The following is a 22,646-nucleotide window of genomic DNA, read 5'->3' on the forward strand; positions in this document are numbered from 1 at the left end:
TGATGGCGCTTGAATGGTTTTACATGTTTCATACATTTTACATCTGGTGGGCATCGAGTAGGTGCCGCTGGTCCACCAGTGGGGATGGAAGTGCTGGTCCCCATCCAGCGGTGGTGGGCTCGCAGGTGTTAGCATTTCCCTGAGGTGACTAAAGGTACAGGCACCAGCCTGGCCTTCAGGGATGATGAATGACACTCAGAAAGAAGTGACATGTAAACTGAGGTCAGAGTTATCCAGATGGAGAAGAGGGGGGGAAGTTTTAGGCAGAGGCAATAGCACCTAGAGGCCCAGAGGCCCGAGGTAAGGAGGTAAGTGGGGAATAGTTCTGTAGTTCATGTAGTTTATGGAGGAGCACAGCATAACACAAAACCAGAGCTATACCAAGGCCACCCCGCTTGTGAAGGGCACTGTTTGAATTTTTTCTGGAGAATGGAGTGCTAGTACAGGCTTAATGCAGGGGGGTGACACGACCCAAGTCCTTCTTGTGAAAGAATTCTTTTAAGAAAATTTTTTAAAAGATTTATTTATAGAAATTTATAGAAAGAGAGAAAGAGAGAGAGAGAGGTGAGGAGGGGCAAGGGAGAGGGAGAGAGAAACCCAAGCAGACTGTTCAAGGAGTGCGGAGCCTAAGATCAGGCCTAAGCTGAAACCAAGGGTATGAAACTCAATCAACTGCACCACCCAGGTGCCCCTGGGAGAGAATTCTAATCAGATCAACTGCAATCAAGTGCATGTCCCTACTTCCTCATTGGTTTGACAGAGTTGGGATACCAGTACAAAATCTGATTAAATGCACTTGGCATTTGAAATGAGTTGTCTGTTTTACAACTGAATTATAAACCAAGATGACCCAGAGTAGTGAAAAGTTGCTTGGAGTCTGCAGGTCCCTGTGGGGTCCATTCTGCATGGAAGTGATATCTCAGTATTGGATAGATTTCCTGCCTAGAAGTTAACCTAATCCCCTGTGAATCTGAACCACTGCGGGCTGGGAAAGAAAGAGGAGAGACAGAAGGAAGATGGACAGGCGGGGGTTGAAAAGAGGGCATCACAGGAGAGTCACCTGTGGGTGAGTGACTCCGGATGTGTCAAATGGAAGGTGGCCTGTAATTCACACAAATGTCAGCTACATTTAGGAATTGCACACATTGGCCTGGCATGACTGTATATGATATCATTTCCACAGGAGCCACTACCTGTTTCTACTGTTGTGCACAGGAGGGGATGTGTAGAAATGGTCAGATTCCTTATCTCCTCAGTAGCACTGAGCAGCACATTTGGCCACATGTTGGGCAGAGGATGGAGTAAAGGGGATCTTCTGCTAGGCTGTAGAGGTCTAACTGCTCACCTTAGAAGGACAAGGGTTGGGATCCCTGGGTGGCGCAGCAGTTTGGCGCCTGCCTTTGGCCCAGGGCGCGATCCTGGAGACCCGGGATTGAATCCCACGTCGGGTTCCTGGTGCATGGAGCCCGTTTCTCCCTCTGCCTGTGTCTCTGCCTCTCTCTCTCTCTGTGTGTGTGTGTGTGTGACTATCATAAATAAATAAAAATTAAAAAAAAAAAAAAGAAGGACAAGGGTCTTGCTATGGATCTACAGTTCCAGGATGGCCATGGGACACCTCCCCAAGTCTTCCAGAACCACACCATGAGTTCAGAGGTGCACCTGGTGACCACTTCTAAGTTCTTTAGACACCAGGGGAATCAACTGCTGACACCCAAGTTCTGGGTGTGCTGCCAGACCAGATACCTTTACTCTCCTTCTCAATCCAAGTTCACCTGGTTTGTGGTGATTTCACCTGCTTCACCAAGGAGCTTAGTGTTTGACCCACATGGAAGCTCACACACAGAGGAAATGAGGTGTTCTATATTCTGATGGGGCTCAGGTTACACACATTCCTGATTTAACTCACAATGGTTTCACATGGGCTCTAGGAGAACCATTTGAACTTCAACTTGTCTTTCCCAGTTGATACCAGTAGGCACTGCCAATGTACTTCCTCAGCCCAGGGAGCAGTGGACCCATTGAGTTACAGGAGAGTCATGTCCAGAGCTGACCAGTTGCCACCCATCTTCCTCATAGTCCTGGGCCCTCTAGACCACAAGCCAATGACATGACCATCTTCTGAAGAACCCAAGCCTTCCATGTCACGTCAGCAATCACTGCTGCCAGGACCACCTTTATTTCCCCCAAGGTGTAGCTCACAGAGTTCCTCTGTATCCTGCATGTTAGAGAGAGGTATTTGCAGACTTCTGGGCTGATATGCCCTCTCACCCCCACACCCCACCCTCCCATTGCAAGCTCAGCTCTGCAGCCTGCAGTCTGCCTCTGTGTGAACCCCTAGAGCTCTTTTTTTTTTTTTAAGATTTTATTTATTTATTCATAAGAGACAGAGAGAGAGAGAGAGAGAGAGAGAGAGGCAGAGACACAGGCAGAGGGAGAAGCAGGCTTCATGCAGGGAGCCTGACACAGGACTCAATCCCAGGACCCCAGGATCACGACCTGAGCTGAAGGCAGCACTAAACTGCTGAGGCACCCAGGCTGCCCAAGAGCTCTTTTTAAAGACAAGAAGGAGATCCCTGCTTCTGCCAAGATTACAAGAAGCCTGCTTCTGTTGACCCTCTACCTCTTCATGCAGATTCCTAAGACCCCTGCAGCGTCCAAGCCCAGCCTCCTTGACCATCATCCTATCACCCTCCAAACGCTGAGTGGCCACTGAGTACCAGGCCCTGTCTGCGTGGTTTATCTGCCCCTCTCTCCACATGTGGGGCATGTGGTGGGTAGCCTTCCTCATTGAGGAGGGAGCCAAGACTCCAGAGGTCAGACACCTTGCCTGAGTTCTTGCCCTGTCAGAAGCACAGCTGTCAGCGAGAAAGTCAGATTGCTCCAGGCTCCCACAGCTCATGCTTTTTCTATTGAAATTTCAACAGTGATTTGTCAACATAGAGGTTTTTCACCAGAAACACAGGAGAATATTTGCAGCTGATCTCAAATACCGAATCACATTTCTTTCTCTTCCTCACATAAGATAAAATTTGTAAAGTTAGAACTTTTGTGGAAGCACATGGTTTTTAGGAATCAGTCAAAATTGTGATAAATTGTTTTATTTTCTGTAGTTCTAGTTTATACATTGACAAATGTTGGGTGGTTTTCCCCCCTCCCCGCAGATGATTTGAAAGAAAAACTAGACCATCACCTGGAAATTTTTCGGGGAAAGATTAAAGTAATAAGAAACAAAAAGAGAGAAGGACTGGTCCGATCAAGGCTGATTGGAGCCTCTCGTGCTTCAGGTATGAGCCTTTCATTCAGGACTTAACCCAATACCTGTGTCCCAGAGACCTTCCTGCCTGTGCAGAAGTGGTCTTCGTGGGCCCCTCCAAGTCTCCACTGGCATAAACAGAAGAGTGGAAATGCATTTCAGCCACATGAGTCTTTGGACTCTGAAAGTACATATCCTGCTTCAAAATGTCAATTTTTTATTTCAAATGGAAGGTACTTTTTTTGCAGGGGCCATCGTGTCAGGCCCCATTGCAGGATGAGTCCCCTCCAGATACAGACTGTGAGATGCGGCCAGGAGAGCGAGACTTGATGGGGACAGTGGGGCTGCTGTACAGCTGCCCATCCCTCAGGAAACCCTGAAGCTAGGCTGGGGAGCAGAGGCCAAGATGAAATGAGAAGAAGAAGAGGGTCCTGGAAAAAGGACAGACAGGGGGGAGGAAAGTGTGGACCAGAAATTTTTGTGATGGGGGAGAGGGAAGAAGGGGGATCTGGGCCAAAGGGGCTCCAGTGGGCCGTGTGGCTCTCTGAGGTCGGGTGGGTGAGTGGGGAGCCTCAGAGCAGGGTTACCCATGAAGAGTCCAGCTTGGGCTCTGCACCTCCAACACCGTATGCTTAGGCATTGGCTGCAAATCCCCTGAGAGGCTGGGGCAGGGGGCTTGGTGTGACCCAAAGACTTGATCCCAAAGACTGGGAAGCTGTCCAGCTGGTGCACACAGCAGGTTCCCCTGAAGGGGGTCTAAGCTGAGAATCATCACTCCCATCCCTGTCTCTGTGGTCACGTGGCCTCCTCGCTGTGTCTGTCTGTGTCCACATCCCCCTTGGATTAAGTCTTACTCATGTTTTATTTTGAAAATTTTCAAACCCACAAAACACTGACATAAACCTTCCCCTAGATTCACTAGATGTTAATATCTTACAATACCCACCACACACACACACATACACACAGCACACATTTCGAAAAGTAAGATTGGCTTATCTTTTTCTTTTTTTAAAACTGTTTTCTTATACTTCACTTTACTAGACTTATCAAATGAATTGGATGGGTTTTTTTTCCCCTCTTTTATCCTTTTTTTTTTTTTTGGCTGAATACCTACATAAAACAGATTATTATCTGTGTTTGGAAAAATTACATAAAATTGTCCTATACACTGTCAAGGCACTGGTATCTCATTGGTCTCCTCTTTCATCTGGGTATTTTTTAAGGAGTGAATTTTAAAGTTTTCAAACAAAGGGATTTTAAAAAATTGTCTCTTAGCTACTGGTACTGGTTTAATTCCTACGGTGGTTGGCATTTATGGCCTGTCATTCTGTTGAGATATCCTACATGCCTTAAAGCTGGATCTGTTTTTCAAAACTTCTACGTGTTTTTAAAAGGAATAAATTTTATCTTTTTTGGTTGTAGGTTCCATGTATGTCTAATGTTGTTTTCAAATATTCTATATTCCTATTCATCTAATTTGACTGGATCCGTAAACATCTGGTAGAGTTAAATTAGAATCTTCAGCTGTGGGATCCCTGGGTGGTGCAGCGGTTTAGCGCCTGCCTTTGGCCCAGGGTGCGATCCTGGAGACCTGGGATCGAATCCCACGTCGGGCTCCTGGTGCATGGAGCCTGCTTCTCCCTCTGCCTGTGTCTCTGCCTCTCTCTCTCTCTCTCTCTCTCTCTGTGTGACTATCATAAAAAAAAAGAATCTTCAGCTGTGATTATAGAGCTTTCTGTTTCTCCTTGCAATTTTGCCAGTGCTTGCCACATACCTATCTATCTATACTTGCTGCCACCACCACCCTGTGACTAGACTTGCTCCCAGCTTAGAAGCAGTGGGGTTGGGGACACCTGGGTGGCTCAGCATTTGAGCATCTGCCTTTGGCTCAGGGCGTGATCCCAGAATCCTGGGATCGAGTCCACATCGGGCTCCCCGCAAGGAGCCTGCCTTCTCCCTCTGCCTGTGTTTCTGCCTCTCTCTCTGTGTCTCTCATGAATAAATAAATAAAATATTTTTTATAAAAAGGAGAAGCGATGGGGTGCTGTGGTGTCAGGGTAGGTGAGGCAGCAGCTCGTGACCCCTCGTTAAGTTATTCACCTGTTCACTCATCCAGTCAAGGATTTATCCAGCACTACGATGTGCTCTCCGTGCTCATTTATTCTTTTTTTTTAAGATTTATTTATTTGCTTGTGATAGACATAGAGAGAGAGAGAGAGAGAGGCCAAGACACAGGCAGAGGGAGAAGCAGGCTCCATGCCAGGAGCCCAACGCGGGACTGGATCCCGGGACTCCAGGATCCCTGGGCCAAAGGCAGGCGCTAAACTGCTGAGCCACCCGGGGATCCCCCTCATTTATTCTTTTTTTCTTCATTTGTACCAACTCTGCTAAGATGTGTTTGTGTAAATTGTCCCCACTTAACACGGATATGGGTTTTCATGTGACGTTAACGTGTGTGCATGTTGAGAACCGTTAGCTTCCAGACCAGTTAATATTTGTGTCATCATGAGGTGACTGCGTCCGCAGTGGGGGCCTGCAGATCTGTACCCCGGCTGGCTGCCCGTCACACGGTCACTGACTCCTCTCCCCTCACACTGCCCCCGCACTGGCCTTCTTGCTGCTCCTCAGACGCTCAGGCACACTCGTAGCTCAGAGCCTTGGCATGTCATGTCCTGCCCCTGGAATCCCCTTCACGTGTCTTCATGACCTGCTAGGTCACTGTGTTCAGGTCTCCGTTCAGACGCAGCTTTGTCAGGGAGGCCTTTCCAGACCACCCTGTGTGAAGCCGCACACCCCACCTCTCTCCATCAGCCTTACTGAGTGGTTTTCCTTCATGATATTCATTGCTACCTGTCACTTGTCTGGCGTGGCAGTGCTGCCCACAGGATGACAGAATGGCCTGTGAACTGCAGGAGCCGAGACAGAGCACCATGACCTCAGGAATGAAGGGAACAGAGCAGGGCTGGGGAGAGCACTTCATCTGGAGAATCAGAAGGCAGGTGTTTTGCAAATGAGGAGAGAGCCATCATCAGAGGGTGTGGATCTAAAGAGAAGGGTTGTGTTTGTTTGTCTGTCTGTTTGTTTTGCATGGGAGCAGAGGAAGGTTTGGTGGCAGCCATGGGTGAGTAGGAAATGGCAGCATTGCCCTGGACCCAAGGACTCATGCAGTTTGGGAGGAGAAGGAGGAGCTTCCTGTGAGGAACTTGATGGAGAAGCAGCATCTTCTAGGGAGGGTCAGGGTTTCCATGAGGCAAGAAGGCTGTAGGAGAATTTGTGAAAAAAATTAATGTGAAACTTTTTTTTTTTTTATTTTTGAGAAACGTACTTTAAATGAGGGACCTTTGTAGAGGGTAAGAGGGAGGTCCACTGTGGGAGAAAGGGTTTTGGCGGTTAAATACAGGGCAGTCTTGGGGATGAGGTCATAGAAGAGGATCTGGCACTGAGCTGGTCTAGATGGTCAGCAAGCCGCCAAGCAGGCAGGGATGAGGTGTGGGCTCCAGCTGACGTCCTGAACGCAGAAGGTTAAAACCTCGTGTAGTGTTGAGAGCATGCACTGTTGCTTGACATTCATACAGGATGAGAGACCTCTGTTTTCTGGGATGGTAAACAAAATAATGCCCTCTGCCAAACACGACGTCCTAATTCCCAGAGCCTGCTCATGTACCGTATGTGGCACCTGTGATTAAGAGTAAAGGTCTTGAAGTATTCTGTTATTTGATTGTGCCAAATTAATCTTCCATTCTACTGCTGAGTCACATTTAGGTTATTTCTATTTGGGGCTCTTACCAAATATACCAATCCTTGAGTCCCTGTCTCTTGGCAGATATGAACAGCATTTCTATGGAGCATATATCTAGAAGTGGAATTGCTTGGTTATGGAGTATGCGTATGTCCTGATTTACTAGGTGATTACAGACTAGTGACGATCAAATGATAGAATACTTTAATAACGATGAATGGGGGGATCCCTGGGTGGCGCAGCGATTTGGCGCCTGCCTTTGGCCCAGGGCGCGATCCTGGAGACCCGGGATCGAATCCCACGTCGGGCTACCGGTGCATGGAGCCTGCTTCTCCCTCTGCCTGTGTCTCTACCTCTCTCTCTCTCTCTCTGTGTGACTATCGTAGATTATAATAAATAAAAATAAATAAAATAAAAGATGCAAAGGATCTTAAAAAAAATAAATAACGATGAATGGCCTGCACCGTACCCAACTGCACAGACGAATACATATCATTTTGAGGGAGCAAAAGAAGCTAATGCAAAAGAATAAAGTTGGAAAATCAGCAAGACTAAACTACAAAATTTTATGGATGCATAAAATTTATTAGCCTGCAACAATGTGTAGGCTAATAAAAACGAAAACATTTTAGGGGCGCCTGGGTGGCTCAGTTGTTAAGCATCTGACTCTTGATTTCGGCTCAGGTCTCGATCTCAGGGTCTTGACATCAAGCCCTGCACAGGCTCTGCAGTGGTCGTGGAGACTGATTAACTGCTTAATATTCTCTCTCTCTCCCTCTCCCTATCCCCCAACCCAAGAAAAAAAGAAAACATTTTAACACTTTAAGAATGATTGCTTCAGAGACCAAATCAAAAATATTTCAATAAATTATTTAAAATAAACTAAATATAATGAGCAATGTTTAAAAGTCAAAAAATATGGGAAATAATTAAAGACAGGCAGAAAAGGAAATGAAAGAGGAGGAGGAGCCTGCCCGAGGCTGACCAGGCATTTTTTGTTTTCTAAAACCAGCCACACCCTGAGAGAGAGAGAGAGAAAAAGAAAAAGAGAGAGAGAGAGAGAGAGAGAGAGAGCCCCTGGGTTGCAGGCAACAGAGCAAGCCTCTCTTCTGGGGAGATGGAGTGAGCAGTCTAGGGTCCTTAGTGCATCCCATACACACACACGTTACGAGGAATGCTGGGAAGGGTCCTTAGCAGGTGGATTTGACCTCACACTCCTCACTCACTCACTCTAGACCCTATGGAGAAGTTGGCTTAATCTGGGAAGATGCCAATCTGGGATTAGATGGCATCCAGATGAATGTCTAACAGGCTATTTCTGTGAACACGAAAGAGCATTATCTTTCCTATAACCAAGGCCAACAGAAGCAGAACAAATGCTCCATTTCCTGGCAAGAAACTTGAGATTCCCACAGAATATTCTTGTGAGTGTAGGACTCAGCCAAGAGAAATTCCATGCTGCTTTGCTCTCATTATAAATTACCCATAAAATGCTTTATGATGAGTGTAAAAACAGTACAGTGCATGTAGGTGCCAGGTGTCTATTCCCATAGGCTTCATGGTTTAAATTAGAATTAGGAAAAGCTTGATATTGCACATAAAATAATTTTAAATTATTTTGCAACTTCAGATACTACATTTCTGGGTCATTAAAATTGCCAAAAGTTGAAATATTAAAATCTTTTAAAAAAGATTTTATTTATTTATTCAATGAGAGACACAGGCAGAGGGAGAGGCAGGCTCCCTGTGGAGAGCCTGATGCCAGACTCAATCCCAGGACCCTGGGATCATGACTTGAACCCAAGGCAGATGCTCAACCACTGAGCCACCCAGGTGCCCCGAAATATTAAAATCTTTAAATGCTAAGGGTATATACACTACATATGATAAATAAGACACCACAAGTCAGTGTGGGAAGAAGGGCCTCTTTGTAATTGCTGGCTTAGTGCTTGTTCAGTTATTTGGGAAAAAAACTTATCTTCATCTCATACCATAATCTGAATAAATTCTAACTGTATCATTAGTTTTTAAAGCCAAATCACTAAAAAAATAATAAAAAAATACAAAAACCCAAATCACTAAATTATCATAAGAATTTTAAAATTATGAAAAGAAAACCTAGATCAATACTCACCTGCTCAATGAATAAAGACAACATTTCAAAGCTTAAACCTAGCGAAAGGACAGAGCTGACTAGCAAAACAATAAACCTATTGTGAACAAAAAATAATAAAGTTAAATAACAGAAGACTAGGAGAATTAGTACAACTTCCATAGGAAAAAAACTAATATTTTCAGTATGTAAAATGTATCTACAAAGCCATTTTTTTAAAAAAGAAAAAAAAAAAACAAAACAGGGGCACCTGGGTGGCTCAGTGGTTGAGCATCTATCTTTGGCTCAGGTTGTGATCCCGAGGTCCTGGGATTGAGTCTTGCATTGGGCTCCCCACAGGGAGCCTGCTTCTCCCTCTGCCTTTGTCTCTGCCTCTCTGTGTCTCCCATGAATAAATAAATGAAATCTTAAAAAAAAAAAAAAAAAGAAAAAGAAAAAAAACAACCCAGGACTCCCAACACCTGAATAGGCAAAGGATATAAACATTTCATTCACAAATGGCTAATTACCTGAAAAAAGTTCATCTTTACTAGTTATAATTTTTTAATGTTTTATTTATTTATTTTTAATTCTTTTTGTATTTATTTATGATAGTCACACAGAGAGAGAGAGGCAAAGGCACAGGCAGAGGGAGAAGCAGGCTCCATGCACCGGGAGCCCGACGTGGGATTCGATCCCCCGTCTGGAGGATCGCGCCTTGGGCCAAAGGCAGGCGCTAAACCGCTGCACCACCCAGGGATCCCTAATGTTTTATTTTTTAATTGAGATACAATTGACATATAACATTGTATTCATTTTAGGTGTACAACATAATGATGTGATACATGTATATATTGTGAAATGATCACCTGGATAAATCTAGTTAATATCTATTACCTCACATAGTTACACTTCTTTTTCTTGTGATGTACAAACTTTTAAGATTTGCTTTCTTAGCAATTTTCAGATATGCAATACAGTATGCTTAACTATACTCACCATGCTGTACATCACATCCCAGGACTTCTCTTATAACTGGAAATTTGTACCTGTCGACCACCTCCACCCATCTCACCCTCCCCCTACCTCTGGCAACCACCAGTCTGTTCTCCAAATCTCAGAGTTCAGGGTCTTTTTTAGATTCCACATATAAGGAAGATCATACGATATTTTATGTTTCTCTGTTTGACTGATTTCACTTAGTATAATACCTTCAAGGTCCATCCATGTCACAAATGGCAGGATTTCCTTCTGTTTTTTATAGCTGATATGATAATAATATTCCATTGTATACATACTACAACTTCTTTATCCCTTCATCTGTTGATGGATGTTTAGGTTGTTTCTGTGTCTTGGCTATTGTAAATAATGCTGCATTGAACACGGGAGTGTGGGTAACTCTTCAAGATATAGATTTCATTTCCTTCTGATACATACCCAGAAGTGCAATTGCTGGATTATGTGGTACTTGTATTTTATAATTTTTTGAGGGAACTCCATACTGTTTTCTGTAGTGGCTGCACCAATTCATATCCCACAACCAGAGCACAAGGATTGCCTTTTCTCCATATCTTCCCCGACACTGCTTAGTTCTTGTCCTTTTAATAATGGACATTCTGACAAGTGTGAAATAATATCTTCTTGTGGTTTTGATTTGCATCTCCCTGATGATGAATGATGTTGAACAGTTTTTCATGTGTCTATTGGTCATTTGCATGTCTTCTTTGGCAGGTTTTTAAAAATTATTGTGATATTTACATTACATAAAATTAACCATGTTTAAGTGAACAGTTCAGTGGCATTTAGTACATTCACAATGTTGGGCAAACACCACCTCTCTCCTGTTCCAAAACATTTGCATCACCCCAAAAGAAATCCCCATGCCTGTTGAGCAGATTCTCCTCATTTTTCCTTCTCCCAGCCCCTGACAACCACTAATCTGCTGTGTCTGGATCTACTTATTCTGGATACTTCATGTAAATAGAGTCAGTCATACTTTTTGCATCTGGCTCTTTCACCTAACAATATTTTTGAGATTATTCTACAGGTAGCAGGGATCGGCATATCATTCCTTTAATGGAATATGGAATTATACATATTCCATTGTATAAATGCTACTTTTGTTTCTCCATTCATCTGTTGCTGGATATATAGGCTGTTTTTTACCTTTTCCCTATTATAAAGAGGACTTCTACGAACACGTGCACATGTGTTGTTGTTTGAATTCTTTTGAGTGTGTACTTAAGCGTGGAATAACTAAGTCATACGATTATTCTATTTAACTTTTTGATGAACTACCAAACTTTTCCACAGCAGCTGTACCATTTATATTCTCACCAGGGGGGTGTAAGAGTTTCAAATTTTCCACATCCTTGCCAGCACTTGTTATTTTCTGTCTTTTAAAAAAAAATTCTAACCATCCTAGCAGTTATGAGTTGGTATCTTACTGTGGTTTCGATTTGCATTTCCTTAATGACTAATGATGTTGAGCATCTCTTTGTGGGCATGCTGGCCATTTGCAGGTCTTCTCTGGACAGATGTTAATTTTTCACCTATTGAATTAGCAGACATGATTTGAAGTTGTTAATGTTGTATAATATTAGAGAAGCTATTTTAAGTGCAAAATGCAAAGTGTTGAACACAGTGCACACAGAGTGTTCATAATAGTGTGAAAAATGAGATTCTTTCTAGCCCTATTTTGGTTGAACCATAAAGACAAGAGAAGTTATATTCCGAAGTAGGTTGTCAGACATACTATCGTAAAGAAATTTCAAAATAGACATCTGAGAAAACCAGTAAGGTAACCACGTTTGTCAGATTGTTGGAATTAGTGGTGGTGTTTGAGGAAAGCAGCTCATGGAAGCCTGTGAGGGGGACTTGATATGAATTTTGGGAGTGGAGATTCAGCATGTCCTCAGACACAACCAAATTAGAAATCTATTGGGGGTGAGGAGGAATGAGCTGATGTTGGCTTCTTGCCTGGGAATCAAAGGACAAAAGAAGGACCATGGCTAGCTACAGAACTGGGGACACTGACTTCTGTGTTAGTAACTGCACTGATGGCAAAATCGGCTCAGGTGATGGGTGTTTGAGCAAGACAACAACGATCATCTTAGGTCATGTCACTGGGACTATCTAGAAGTGTGGATGGATCCCAGCAGAGGAGAACCTTGGGGTAGAACACTGATCTTAAGTTGCTGAGGAGAGTCTGGATCTACGTAGAATAGATTTTCCCAGTTTATGGGAACTGCAGGTGAGAGATCCCCAGGGATGGGAAGCGGGTCCTCAAAATTACCATGCTAGCCATACCATAAGAGGAATCAGCTCAGAGAGCGTCCTGCTATCTTACCGAGAAAGAACTTTCCTGGGATCCCTGGGTGGCGCAGTGGTTTAGCGCCTGCCTTTGGCCCAGGGCGTGATCCTGGAGATCCTGGATCGAGTCCCACGTCGGGCTCCCGGTGCATGGAGCCTGCTTCTCCCTCTGCCTATGTCTCTGCCTCTCTCTCTCTCTGTGACTATCATAAATAAATAAAAATTAAAAAAAAAAAAAAGAACTTTCCTGCCCCATTCACGTCTCCTCTCACCCCACTTTGACCTTCAGTGAGGTGAGAAAATATGGTACCAAGCTGGGGAGGGAGAAAATAAGAGATAAGATTTAATCCAAAAGCAAGTGACTTCCTGCAAAGTGATCTAGCAAGGGTGGGGGGGGGGGGACAATGAGCAGTTCCACATGCAGTCTGGGAAATTTGGGTTGTAGTATGGGACTAGGGATCCATCCTAATTGCTGAACTGAGATAATGTTTCCAACTTAAAGTAACTATGAGACTTCCAGTTAACCAAAAAGTAAGAAGGGAAGTCTTGGACCTGCTCTGGTTTGTAACCAAGGGCAGGAAAGGACCATTCCTCCCTGTGGATTGAAAGGAACAAAATAAAGTGGCTCTTCTGAAGAGTCCTGCTTATTCAAGACATCAGTAGAATATACATGAACATGTAGATGCTCTTTTGGAAGAGTAGATAAGAAACCAGTAAGCTGAGCTGAGGGATCAAGGTTCTATCACTTTTTAAAAACGATATAAAATTCTGTGTGAATCCCACATAACAATAATGGCACTTTAGTTAAGATTTAGAAGATGTAAAAAAAAAAAAAAGATTTAGAAGATGTACTCTTTCTTTCCTAATGATGTTAGTAGTTTTATTGAGATATAATTCACATGCAATTCACCCATTAACGTACACAGCGCAGTGTTTTTTAGTATGTTCATGGGGTAATGCAACCATCATCATAACCTAGTTTCTTTTTTGGAGAAATGCCTATTCAAATCCTTTGCCCATTTTTTTTTTTTTTTTTTTTTTTAAGTTGAGCATGGAGCCCAACATAGGGCATGAACTCACAACCCTGAGATCAAGATCAAGATTCGGACACTTAACTGACTCAGCCACCCAGGTCCATTTTTTAATTAAGCTGTCTTTTTTATTATTGAGTTGTAAGAGTTCCTTATATATTCTAGATACAAATCCTACATCAAATATATGATTTTCAAATAATTTCTCCCATTTTGTAGATTTTTTCAACTTTCTTTGTGGTGTCTGTTTAAGCACAAACATTTTTAATTTTGATGAAATCCTATTTATTTTTTCTTTTGTCACTTCTATCTTTGGTGTCATAGCTAAGAAATCATTTAACCTGCGGTCAGGAATGTATGCCTCTGTTTTCTTCTAGGAGTTTTACAGTTTTAGTTCTGACCTTTTTAAGTTTTTGTGTTTGCTGTGAGGGGGTTCAATTTAATTCTCTTTCTTTCATTCATTCATTCATGTATTCTTAAGTAGGCTCCACACCCATTATGGAGTCCAATGCAGGGATTGAACTCGTGACCCTGAGATCAAAACCTGAGCTGAAATCAAGAATCAGACTCTTAACCGACAGAGCCACCTGGGCATCCCTCTTTTCCATGTGTATATCCTTCTTCCAGACCAGTTATCTCTCTCAGCTTCACTATCTTCCCCTCTAAAATGGTGATGACAATAAAATACATACCTCTCTAGATTATCAAGGAGTTTAAATGAGCCAGGACTTGTAAAGAAAGTTGTGTCAGGACCATTCATTGAAGAGACTATTCTATCTCCCATTGAATTGGCTGGGAACCATTGTCAAAAATCAGCTGACCACAGATATTTAATTTATTTCTATACTCTCAATTCTATCCCTTTGGTCTACATGTCTATCCTTGTGCCAGTATCCTATTGTTTTATTATTATAGCTTTGTAGTAAGTTTTGAAATCCAGAAGTCCTTCAACTTTGTTCTTTTTCAAGATTGCTTTAGCTAATGTGGGTCCCTTGCCTTTCCATATGAATTTTAGGATCAGTTTCTGAAAAAGAACCAGGTGTGGTTTTGATAAGAATTATACTGCACGGATAGCTCAATTTGAAGATTATTACCACTTTAACAATACTGAGTCTTCTGATCTGCCATGGAATGTTTCTCATAACCCCCTATGATTTTGTGTTGTCTACAAGAAAAATTCTAAATTACACACCTGAATTTTGAGGTTCCTTCCAATTTGAGCCCATCTAATGTACTTTAACAACACATAGTCTTCATTTTGGCCATGCCAATTTCCCCCATGTTCTCTAAGCAGACACTTATTAAAGCTTGAACTCAAGAGCAAAAATAATTATGTATCTTTGCAGCCCAAGCACCAAAAGACACCAACAAGCCATCCTTGCAGTAAATATTGGCTAAGTTGAGTCAGTTGATGAAGGCCAAGCTAAAAAAAATATTTTTTTAATTAAAGGCCAAGTCAGTTCCACCTGCTTCTTTAGAATCTTCCCCAAACCACTCTCTAGCCCACAGTTCACCAGCTTCTTCTAAACATCTATGGCAAAAAATAAAAAAAATAAAATAAAAATAAAAATAAAAATAAACATCTATGGCTCATCATGGCCACAGATATGTGTTTCTGGTCCCCACCCACCCCCATTGAAATGGAAAGCAAACACTTAAGAAATACTCCTTGCATTGAACTTCGATTTGGGTTGTCAGCTGTTTTATCCATATGCACTAACACCAGCCTATTTTTGCCTTCCCAGGGGATGTTCTGGTGTTCCTGGATAGCCACTGCGAGGTGAATACTGCATGGCTGCAGCCCTTGCTGCATGCCATTGCCAAGGACTCCAAAATGGTGGTGTGTCCTCTGATAGATGTCATTGACTATATGACCCTTGAATACCAGTCCTCTCCTGTTGTAAGGGGTGCTTTCAACTGGCATCTAGATTTTAAGTGGGATAGTGTTTATTCTTATGAGATGGATGGACCAGAAGGACCCACTAGACCCATCCGGTGAGATTTCTTCAGGTTATGGGAAAATATCATATATGTATTGGGACCTGGGGGAAAAAAAGAAGCTTTTGGAGATGATTCCTTCAATTTCTTGGGCCTAATAAAGAGAAATATTTTGTTATTTATCTTGTTTCTGAAAGTCCATAATAATAGAATTTGGTAGGTTTTTAGCATCTCAGCCCAGTTAATAATACCACCATGGATAGTGTCCCTCTGGTTCCAGGTGTCTGTCTTTGGAATGCAGACTTGGTTCTTGGGACCAAATTGTATGTGGTCAATGAACAAAATGCTAGCACTGTGGTCAGCCCAGAAAAAGGACATGGATTTGCAAAATTCACATAGAAAACATTTATCTAAGTGCTTTCATCTGTAATTGTGTAAAGATGAATACGATTTTCCTTGATATTAGTCTTGGAAAAGATATTTTTAAGTGTGAGAACAATATGATGTTGTGGCTTTTAATTACATCTATGAGGCTATTTCTGAAGAGACTTGCTCCAGGTCACTCCCCACATTTACTGATAACAGATGCCAGGCTCCTTCTCTTCTTTTATTACTAACCTCTTTGTTTTATAAATCACACAAATAAATTTTCTAACACTGAAACCTAGCACATCCTTGATCTTTGTCTCTATTTTAATTTAGTTAGAGCTGTGTGACCTTGTGCAACTTACCTAATCTCTCTGCACCTTATTTTATTATCTGTGAAGTAAGTCTAGAGGGTAGTAATACTTCACAGAGTTGTTGTGAGAATTGGTCAGTATATATCAAAGCTTAGAACAGTATCTGACCATGGTAAGTATACATAAATGTTAGCTCGTCTATAATTGTTAGCTAGTATTATTCCTGTAGCCATATCCTGGACCCCTCATCTTCTAAATTACCAGATATCTGTCTCCTTGTCCATAGCCTAGGATGTTCCTAATATTTTCCTGCTATGCTCCACCCACACCTACCCCCTGGACATCATCGGGATCTCCAGTTCTTTGATTTCTGTTTTTAACCCCTCATGGCTTCTTTTTTCTTCTGTGGCCTAGACTTTCTGACCTATAAATTCACTGCTCTTCTTGCCAATACCTTCAGCTGTCACATCCTGCTACACTTTTACCACAGTAGCCCAGCGAATCTCCAACTCTGGGCCAATTCCACCATCTGTTTTCTTTGTTCCTCTAAGAGATGTGAACTGATGCTTCTACACATTGATGGTCTCCAGCCTCATGCTGGTCTGCAATCACTCATTCCCCCACCTGGATATTCCAAACCTTTATCACTTCCCTTGGTCCCAGTACCTGCCCCTGCTCTGAGCCCCTTACTTCTGATATGCAATCTGGCGTCCTAATCCAAGGATGAAATAAAGACTAAGAATCAGTAGGGATAACTGGAAAATTATTTAGTGCTTTATGCAAGAGCCATGATGGAATACTATTGCTGCGAAGCATGACTACACCTGCAGCCTCCCACTGCCTACCTTAATCCAGTGATTAGCCAGCTCTAGGATCATCTTTTGTGATGACTCTCACATGACATCTGTCCATCTCTCTGCCTGTCCACATGGTCTGGGCCCTCACTGTTCCAGGCTTAGACTCTACACTCTTAGGGACAATCTGGCCTGCGGGTCCCCCTCCCTCATGCCAATCTCTCTGTTGCTACATTAATTTTCTTAAAACCCTACTTTGCACATGTCACCAAATGTCTTTCTTTTGCTTTTAGGATAAATAGATCCCTTCATGCACCTTGCACTGTGTATAACTCTGATCTTTGCTCTGCTCCAGCCATCATTTATTAGTTATTTAGGACTGTTGCATACAGTTGTATAGGCTGCGTACTGCACATCTTCAGGAGGCACTGTTCTTAAAGATCATAGGTGACTGGCATCCCTGGAATTATGCAATAAAGTAGCCTTCTTCCAGGCCAATTACCTCTCTCAGCTTCACTATCTTCACCTATAAAATGGTGATGACAATAAAATACATACCTCTCTGGATTATCAAGGAGTTTAAATGAGCCAGTACTTGTAAAGAACATAGCCTGACTCAGAGGAAGTGATCAGTATAAATGGTTGCTATTTTGCTATAGACTTAAGAATGAAAAAGAATAAAGATATCCTTAATATAAATAAAAATTTAATATGTAAAAATCTTGATTTACCCAAAAATAAAAAATAAAGCATCAATCTTTGAAGTTCATCTCAAAATAAACTTATTTAATTTAAAATAGTTACTTTTAGCAAGAAGTAGTTACAGTATTACATTTACAAAAAAATTGACATAATTTTGTAACATTTCATGTGTCACATATAAGGCATGCTTTAGGCTCTAAAAATTTCAATAGGGAAACTGTATTCCTCATATTTGCTGAGTAGCAACATTTTTGGAATTCTAATACCCTGTTAGTATCTATATATATAGTCACACATGCTATTTGAAAACAATTTGACAATATACCCTAAAAATCGTACAAATGTTATTCTTTAATGCAATAATTCCACTTCTTGAAATATTTCCCTAAGGAGTTAATGAGAAGTAAGTACAGAGACATCTATTGTAGCAACATTTATATTAGTTAGAAAATAAAAACAACATGAAACGGCTAAAAACTGTATTAATATTTTGTAGAATATTATATAACATTTTTGAAAGCTAATTAATATAAAAGGAAAGTTCTCACAATATGCTATTAAAAAAATCAAGCCATAAAAAACTTAGTATGATACCAATTACTTATAGAATACATATTACACATGTTATAATGTACTGTTCACCTTGAACAATACGGGAGTTATGCACACTGACCACACAGGGGTGCAGTCAAAACTCTAAATGTAGCTTTTGACTCCGCCAAAAACTTAACTAAGAACCCACTGTTTACTGAAAGCCTTACCGATAAGGTAGACAGTTGAGTAACACATATTTTATATGCCTTATGCGTTATATACTGTATTTCCTCCCCTCGCCTCCAAATTAGCAGTTTCCAGATCTTCCTTCTACCACCTGCCCCCCACCCTGGCCCCCTGTTTGCACCTTCTCATCTCCTTTGCCGATTCCTCCTCTTCTCTCCGACCTCAGTTTTTTTTTTTTAAACAACCCCATTTTTGTTTTTTAAGATTTATTTATTTATTTATTCACGAGAGACACACAGAGAGAGAGGCAGAGACACAGGCAGAGGGAGAAGCAGGCTCCATGCAGGGAGCCCGACGTGGGACTCGATTCCGGGACTCCAGAATCACGCCCTGGGCGGAAGGCAGGCACTAAACCGCTGAGCCACCCAGGGATCCCCTCTGACCTCAGTTCTTGATCCTCTTCTCTACCTCCCCTCACCCACAGAGGGCTTCCTATCCATCTTATACTGAGGACTCCCAAAGTTCTGCCTCCAGCCCTGGCTGCTCTCAAGTGCCAGACTCCTCCATCCAACTGCCTACTGGCATCTCCACTTGAATGCTGACTCAACATCTCAGACATGTCCCCAGCTGAATTTTCCCACGAAAATCTACCCCCCCCACACACACACACACACCAGCGTCCCCATCTCAGTGCATGGCAATATCACCTTCCAGGTACTCAGGCCAAAACGCTGGATACGGTCCTTACCTCCTCTTCCTTCTAAGCACACCACATCCCACTCATAAGCAAACCTGGTTCCATCTTCAAAATACATCAGAGATTGGACCACATCTCACTGCCTTCATTGTTATACTTTATCCACGATCCCATCCTCTTTCTCTGGGACCACTACAGCAACTGGTGTCCCTGCTTCTACCCTTGCCCCTACTTGAGCTGGGATCTTGCCCTATTGATTCACTAATTTATCTCCAACACTTCATAGGTGTTTAAGACATATTTTTAAAAAAATAAATGAATGCATGAACATGTAATTATTTTCAAACTACTTACCTTAGTGTTATCGGGCCCTCCTATTGGTGAACAAGTAAAAGATGTTTTGTAACATTATGGTTTTCCCAAAAGTAAATATTATAATTCACTTCATGTGCTTAGAAAGGGAGATCTGTAAACTCTAATACCCAATAGTTATCCCAAAGGGAAATGCACATTCTAAAAATAATGTTCCCTCTCAAGAAAAAGCATTTAGAAGATACCATCATACAACTCTGTGAGAGTTAAGTAAAAGTTACTGCGGAGGGAACCTGGGTGGCACAGTTGGTTCAGTGTGCCTGGGTGGCACTCTTGGTTTCACCTCAGATTGTGATCTTGGGGTTGTGAGATCGAGCCCCACCATGGGCTCTGGGCTCCATGCAGAGTCTGCTTGAGTTTCTCTCTTCCTCTTCTTCTGCTCATCCTGTTCATGCATGTGCTTTTTCTCTCTCTCAAATAAAGAAATAAATCATAAGAAAGAAAAGTTACTGTGTACAAATTTTGGGTAGTTTTGGTTCCGATTTACTAATTTTACATACCTAAATATATATTAAGTTAACAATTTTGGTGGTAATATTCTTGTTTACTAGTTTTTATTTTATTGCTAATATTCAATATAATTTTGGCAAAAATCTATAATGGCTGAATCTGTGATTTCATATTTATGTGTCCCTTTTAGGTCACCTGCAATGGCTGGAGGAATTTTTGCTATAAACAGGCATTATTTTAATGAGATTGGACAATACGACAAAGGCATGGATCTCTGGGGAGCAGAAAATTTGGAACTTTCACTGAGGGTAATTCCTATTTGACTTTTTAACTAGTTACCTTTGTGCAGAGAGAGGGAATGCTGACTTCAAGTCACGAGACAAGTCCTGGTGCTTACACCCAGTTTTCCTGCCAGAGCATCTGATACCATTCCCACGTCACATGAAATAAATATCTATGGGACTTCTTGCAAAATGTGACAATAGTTAGTAAAATACCAGCTCTTATTACCATATATTTCATTATTTCTAAGCTATGGTTTATCGAATTAATGTAACGCTTTTAATTATTTGTGAAAGCTCGTCTTTGTTAAAAGACAAAGTGACAGTGTCTGGACAGTTGTGGTGCAGTGGAAATAATAGTGTTAGGCAGTGTGGGACTTGGGTGCCACTAACTCTATGGGTGATCTCAGACCTCAGTTTCACCATCTGCAAATTGGGAAGACTCAATAGGAGATGTCTGGGTTGTCTCTCCACTCTTGAATCCAGGGTTACCTGCTATCACATTAGTGGAACTTGAAAATATTATGGTGAGTGAAAGAAGCCAGACACAAAAGGCCACATATTTATATGAATGAGTCCACCCCTAGGAATGTGCAGACAAAGCAAATCCGTAGAAACAGAAGGTAGATTAGTGGTTGCCAGGGGTTTAAGGAAGGACAGTGAGTACTGATGGGAACTAGGGCTCTTTTTGGTGTGGTAAGAATGTTCCAGAATGAGACAGTGGAGCTGGTTGGACAACCTCATGAAAATACTCTGAGTCACTGAATCATATATACTGTGAAAGGGTGAATTTTTTATAGACTGTGAATTACATCTCAAATCTTTTTTTTTAAAGATTTTATTTATTTATTCATGATAGAGAGAGAGGCAGAGACACGGGCAGAAGGAGAAGCAGGCTCCATGCAGGGAGCCCTATGTGGGACTCGATCCCAGGTCTTCAGGATCATGCCCTGGGCCAAAGGCAGATGCCAAACCGCTGAGCCACCCAGGGATCCCCTGCATCTCAAATCTAAAAGTAGATTTGAGGGCAGCCCCGGTGGCCCAGCGGTTTAGCGCCACCTTCGGACGGGAGCGTGATCCTGGGGACCCAGGATCGAGTCCCACATGGGTCTCCCTGCGTGGAGCCTGCTTCTCCCTCTGCCTGTGTCTGCCTCTCTCTCTGTGTCTCCCATGAATAAATAAAATCTTAAAAAAAAATTAAAAAAAATAAATAAATAAAATAAAAATAAAAGTAGATTTGACTTTTAAATATTCCCGTGATATTAGATCATTAGACATTAGGCATCTGTTGCTAACTTTCTTGTAGGATCCTTGGTCAGCCATTAATCTTTCTACTCCATTTCCTCACCTGGCAAATAGGAATAAATATAAATGCCATTGTCAGAATTTCGTGAAGATTTTTGTGTTTTTGTGGATTTTTAATTTTATTTAAATTCCAGGATAGTTAACACAGTGTTTCTATTAGTTTCAGATGTACAATAAATGATTCAGCAATTCTATGCATCACCTGGTGATCATCAGAACAAGTGCCCTCCTTAATCCCCATCACCTGTTTCCCCATTGCCCACTCTCTCCCTTCTGGTGACCTGAATCAGTGTATTCCCTACAGTTAAGAGACTGTTTCTTGGTTTCTCTTTCTCTCTCTTTCTTCCTTTTCTCATTTCTTATGTTTCTTAAATTGCAATTTTGTGAAGATTTGATGACATAATTGGAGTAGAGAAAAAAGTACAAAACAGATATTCCTGGCAAGAGAGTCTGAAGAAAGTATGAAGGTACGATTCAGATGTTTATTGTATGCTTATCATAGATAAATTGTGGTTTTTCACTAAATTCTAACAGGCTTTTTTCATGGTCACTTTGGAGCTCCTGGCTAGCTCTGTTGGAAGAGCCTGTGACTCTTGATCTCAGGGTTGTGAGTTCAAGCCCCAAGTTGGGTGTAGAGGTGTTTTAAATAAAAAAAAAAAAATTTTTTAATAAAACTTAAAAAAAAAGCAGTCACTTTGAACTGTGCATGTAAATCTGGGCTATGAATTCACCATAATTATTCTTAATTTTTTCTCTCTTTTCTCTGCCTGTTTGTCTCTTCCCAGCAGAGACAATCTGGTGCAGAGAAAACAGTTTAATCAATGACTAAGGTCTAATCTCAACTAAGCTTTAGCTTCCTTGCAGGTAAAAAGAATAAAACAGGGGATCCCTGGGTGGCGCAGCGGTTTGGCGCCTGCCTTTGGCCCAGGGTGCGATCCTAGAGACCCGGGATCGAATCCCACATGAGGCTCCCGGTGCATGGAGCCTGCTTCTCCCTCTGTCTATGTCTCTGCCTCTCTCTCTCTCTCTGATTATCATAAATAAATAAAAATTTAAAAAAAAGAAAAAAAACAGAGATTCCCTATTACAGCGTTGTGAAGACAGATACCTTATAGAAGCTGCTTAATAAGTGACAGCTGTAATTACTCTTAAACTGTTGCCGTCTGTTCTTTAGACTCTGCAATCGTCTGCAGAGTTCATACTCTGATTTCATATATTAGCATGTATTAAAACATTTGCTATATTTGCTTTTTGTGTTTTATTTTTGTGATTTTTTT

At 41.8% G+C, this 22,646-nt stretch overlaps 1 protein-coding gene across 5 annotated transcripts in view; it reads left to right on the forward strand.

Annotated features, from left to right (window-relative positions):
* The window catches only part of GALNTL5 (polypeptide N-acetylgalactosaminyltransferase like 5), a 57,131-nt gene that overhangs the window by 20,804 nt on the left and 13,681 nt on the right, over positions 1–22,646 (forward strand). For 3 of the 5 annotated variants that reach the window (XR_003139217.3, XM_049094704.1, XM_025452373.3), the window contains exons 6-8: positions 3,162–3,284; positions 15,176–15,425; positions 19,974–20,091. Coding sequence is in view for 3 of the 5 variants with exons in the window: in XM_049094704.1 (XP_048950661.1) it covers positions 3,162–3,284; positions 15,176–15,425; positions 19,974–20,091 (491 nt within the window). In the remaining 2 variants the exon portion in view is untranslated. Of the gene's footprint in view, positions 1–3,161; positions 3,285–15,175; positions 15,426–19,973; positions 20,092–21,529; positions 21,684–21,758; positions 21,837–22,646 lie in introns of those variants that run through there. The other 2 variants (XR_003139218.3, XM_025452388.3) reach the window with 2 other exon arrangements.

This window comes from Canis lupus, chromosome 16, assembly GCF_003254725.2.
Source record: "Canis lupus dingo isolate Sandy chromosome 16, ASM325472v2, whole genome shotgun sequence".
NCBI lineage: Eukaryota > Metazoa > Chordata > Mammalia > Carnivora > Canidae > Canis > Canis lupus.